We start from the raw sequence: 4322 nt of genomic DNA on the forward strand, positions 1-4322 counted from the left end.
TCATTATAATTACTGACATTGGTTGTTCACTATAATAGCATTTTAGATTTGATTACACCATATTAACATTACAATTACATATTTCATTACCAAAAGCTTCATTTGCATTGATACATATGATTTCATTACATTATAGGTACCCTTACAATCAAAATAACAAAATTATGGGTACCCTTTATATTCAAAAAATGTCTACTGCATCATAATTCCATTCAATATAACTTAACAAAGTACAATAAAAACAAGACAATCAAAGCTACTTTATGCCATTTCATCTTCTTCTTCATTTCATTCAGCTCATGACTAAGACCCAAAAGCTCCTCTGTGACCGGATCTTCAACAACCCATTCCCAAAATCCACACTTTCTCCCTGCTCTCTATAAAAAAAAATGAAAAAGAACAAAGCTTTAGGATAAATGCCATAACTTACACACTTGTAACAGAGATTTAAAGAGTGAAAAGCTTCAATCTTCAAAATTGGCCATTACCAACGAATTAGGGCACGTTCTGAACCTTTTCCCCGGATTTTGTGGTGTCGTGGAGACTCGAATCCGACTCGGGAGCCCACAGTAGCACATGATTCGGTTGTTTGAGGTGGAGCCGATGGAGGCTTGCGACATCTTTTTCTGTTCTTCTTCAACTCTTCAATTTAGGGCACAAGAAATACGAGACATTTTTTGAGGTGGAGGCGATGGGGTGGTTATAGGCATGCCATCGGACGTGTAAGCTGCCAACTAAGCTAAACATGAAGAAACAAGTAAAAAAAAACTATTTTTAAACGGTAATAACAACCTTAGTGACCTAACGCGCACAAAAAAAAACCTTAGTAACCTAATGCAGACAAACTGTAAACCTAATTACCCTCCTAAGTCATTAACCCATTAAGAAACAACATTGTTTAGTGTCCAAAAAGCAATAAAGCTGGAAACCAGGGACCGAACCTGTTGGTTTATATAATTGGTCTAGACGGTCTAAATTGGGCTCTCTCGACATCAGACGCCGTCTATCTTTCTCTCTCTCGGCGAGAAACATGCACGGAAGACCGAGGAAATCTGCAACACCAGTAGACGAAAATGCATCAGCTCTCAAGGCTGCAAAGATTCGATCCCTTCAAACTCAGTTTCTCCAAAATCATCACAACAATATGTACAAATTCTATCTCAAATCTCCATATATTTAGTATTTTTCTTTTTTTTGTATACAAAGGCATCGTTTGATCTGTGTTTATATACTGGGTTTCGTAAAATTAGTTACACGAAAGAAGCCCTAGAACTCAATGCTAAGCTTCTCGAGATTAATCCGGAGTTTATGACCGCTTGGAATTATCGAAAACTGGCGTTTGAGCATAATATTAGTAGTCAATCAGAGGTCGAAAAGGCAGATTCGGATCACATCAAATCGATTATTGATGAAGAACTGCGAGTTGTAAGTTCTTATCTTGCTCTAATTTAAATGTCTCCTTACACTTCCTATTACATAACCTTAATACTAGGTTCCAAGAAAAGAGTTCACTAACTTTGTGATCAAACGACACATGTTTAACCTAGAAATTAATGCGCATTACCTTGTGGAAAGATATAAAACTGTTCTTGCTTGAACATGATAGTATTTTAACTGTATGTTACAGGTAGAGAATGCCCTGAGGAAGAATTTCAAGTCTTATGGAGCTTGGGATCACAGGAAATGGGTGGTAAGCAAGGGGAATTCTTCAACAGAGCGGGAACTAAAGCTTCTAAATCTGTTCCAGAAGCAAGACACCCGCAATTTTCATGCATGGAATTACAGGAGGTGAAAGACCTCTATTTGCTGACATAGTTTATCAGGGTATTATGTAATCTAAATGGACCTGATCTGTTATACCTTTATCAGATTCATAGCAGGGTTGAAGAACATATCAGATGAAAAGGAGCTACAATTTACAACAGATATGATAAATGATAACTTCAGTAATTATTCTGCTTGGCATAATCGTAGGTATGTTTGAATTTTTTTTATATGTAAGCATCTGTATACATTTAGTGCACTTACATTTTATCAAGGGACATGAATACATGATGGCATTTTCATCTGTAGTGTACTCTTAACTCATCTGCTGGAGAAAAAGGTTGAAGGGTATTCTCCAAAAGAGATCTTTTTAACAGAAGAGTATGAGTTTGTAAGAAATGCTGTCTTTACTGATCCAGATGATCAAAGTGGATGGTTTTATCATCTCTGGCTTCTTGATCAGACTGTTAAAGTTGACATGCCTATTATGATTTCCTCTTGGCCTCCTTGTGGTTCTGATATCAATCTACCAATAGCTAATAAAGTGACTTTTCCTGTTGTTCTTTATTTCAACGAAACTGTTAAAGGCTTAAACTCACATACAGTTAGTGTTGAAACTGAGTCTGATGTATCTAAAGATATTACTTGGAGTCCACTTTCAACAAATAAGTTTGGATGTGGTCAAGCTTGGGTGACACATCTGAGTATTCCCCATCAAGAACTTAACTCATCAAAGACTTATGAAGTGAAAATTAGGTCAGAAGATTCTCAAGGGATAACTTCTTTATCTGGGGTCCCTTGTAGCCAGCCCTGGTCTTTTTCATTTAGGGTTTCTGTATGCCTTGATGAAAAACAGAGTTTTGGGAAGATAACGTTCACAGATGAATCTTTTTGTACAATTGACACAAGTTTGAAGAGTATCCAATTGTTAAAATCATATTTTGAGGTGACAAAAAGTGATGATGAGCATCCCACATCTTCAAAATGGAAGCTGGAGATGATAGCTAGTGAAATAGCTCAATATCGAGAATTATTGACTTGGGCAGAGTGGTATGTTTGTCCTTTTCCTTACTAAGCTTAATGCGTGTATTATTTTTAATTTGTTTTTTTTTTTTTTAATATTTAATAGTAAAATTGGGAAGCTTACACTTGCGAGATTGTTAATGGCACATGATGCCATGATGTCAACTGGCACTTCAATCACTCATGTAGAGGAAGTTTTGGAACTATATTCTGAATTAATGAAATTAGACCCTCCACATTACCAATATTACAAGAATGAACACAGCTTGGTGTTGTTAAAACAGGTAATTTTTTCTTCACATATCATATCTTCTTTGGTTCTGTTTATACATGTGTGGACTCTATTATAAGAGCTTTGAATGATATTATTGCAGATGACTTCTTGCATGGAATCTTTACTGAAATACTGCTGGCAATATAAAGAGTCAAGTTCTTTGAATATCACTGGTTCTATATGTTTAAGATTGAATTCTTTATCATTGTCACGAATCGGGTCTTTTGAGAGGTTATTGTGGGTGCAAAGTCTTGATCTTAGCCACAATCAACTTCACTCTATTGAAGGTAAAACATAAGTTGGGCTAAATGCAAGAAATAGCAATGTATATACATTTATTTGCATTAAACTTTAGAAAGAAAACAACCAAATTGAAAGTACATTGCTATTTGTTGACAGGATTGGAGGCTTTGCAGCTTCTCTCGTGCTTAAACCTTAGTCACAATAAACTCACAAGTTTCACAGCTTTAGAGCCTTTGAGATTCTTGAAGTCACTTAAAGTCTTAAATGTCTCCCACAATGAGATTGGTGCACACACTGTAGACACAAGACGATATTTATGCTCATCTCCCATGTCACATACACTTTCATATGATCCAAGTTTTGAAGAATTTGCTAATGGTGATGATGCCAAATTGGTCAATTTTTGGGAAGCGTATTCGATTTTTGGAGGTTTGAATTTGATGCAATTGGATGTTGTGGGGAATGTGATTGTTGATGATGAAAGGTTTGTTTTGTTTTTGGTTAAATTGTTGCCTCAACTTAAATGGCTTGATGGTGAAGAATTACATTAGTTATAGTAATTTGCTTACGTTTATGTATTCTATGCATCATTTATATTGGATTGAATATACAAGAAATAACAATATACTTTTTTTTTTATCTACTTTCATTTAGCCCTTCTATAATCATGTGCACATTACAAATATTGTTTTTAGAGTAAACTACATTTTTGGTTCGTGAGTGTAGCTGATTTTTGCAATTGTGTTCCCAAAAAGCTCTCTTGCAATTTTGGTTCTTATTTCAGATTTTTGGAACGTGTTTGTCCTATTCTAGTGAAATGGCTATTTTTCAATCTATAGTATAGGTTTTTTCTTCTTTTTTTTTTGGGTAATTTTATTTCCAAAAATATAGTCATATTACTTGGAACAGTGATTACAATAAAAGAAAAAAAAAAGTTGCAATAACCTCAAATAAAGACTAAAATTGCAAGAGGAAATTTTTGGGACACAATTGAAAGAACCAGCTATACTTAGGGACT

The 4322-nt window shown here is 35.0% G+C and overlaps 1 protein-coding gene across 1 annotated transcript; it reads left to right on the plus strand.

Moving 5' to 3' along the window:
• The first annotated feature begins 977 nt into the window (after positions 1 to 977).
• LOC111898844 (geranylgeranyl transferase type-2 subunit alpha 1) lies at positions 978 to 3947 on the plus strand. The gene is made up of 8 exons (XM_023894722.3): positions 978 to 1146; positions 1251 to 1425; positions 1628 to 1788; positions 1870 to 1974; positions 2074 to 2814; positions 2894 to 3071; positions 3162 to 3348; positions 3461 to 3947. The coding sequence occupies exons 1-8, from the start codon at positions 1031 to 1033 to the stop codon at positions 3853 to 3855; spliced, it is 2058 nt and encodes a 685-aa protein (XP_023750490.1). The 5' UTR covers positions 978 to 1030; the 3' UTR covers positions 3856 to 3947.
• Positions 3948 to 4322: the final 375 nt, after the last annotated feature.

Source organism: Lactuca sativa, chromosome 6, assembly GCF_002870075.4.
Source record: "Lactuca sativa cultivar Salinas chromosome 6, Lsat_Salinas_v11, whole genome shotgun sequence".
NCBI classification, from domain to species: domain Eukaryota; kingdom Viridiplantae; phylum Streptophyta; class Magnoliopsida; order Asterales; family Asteraceae; genus Lactuca; species Lactuca sativa.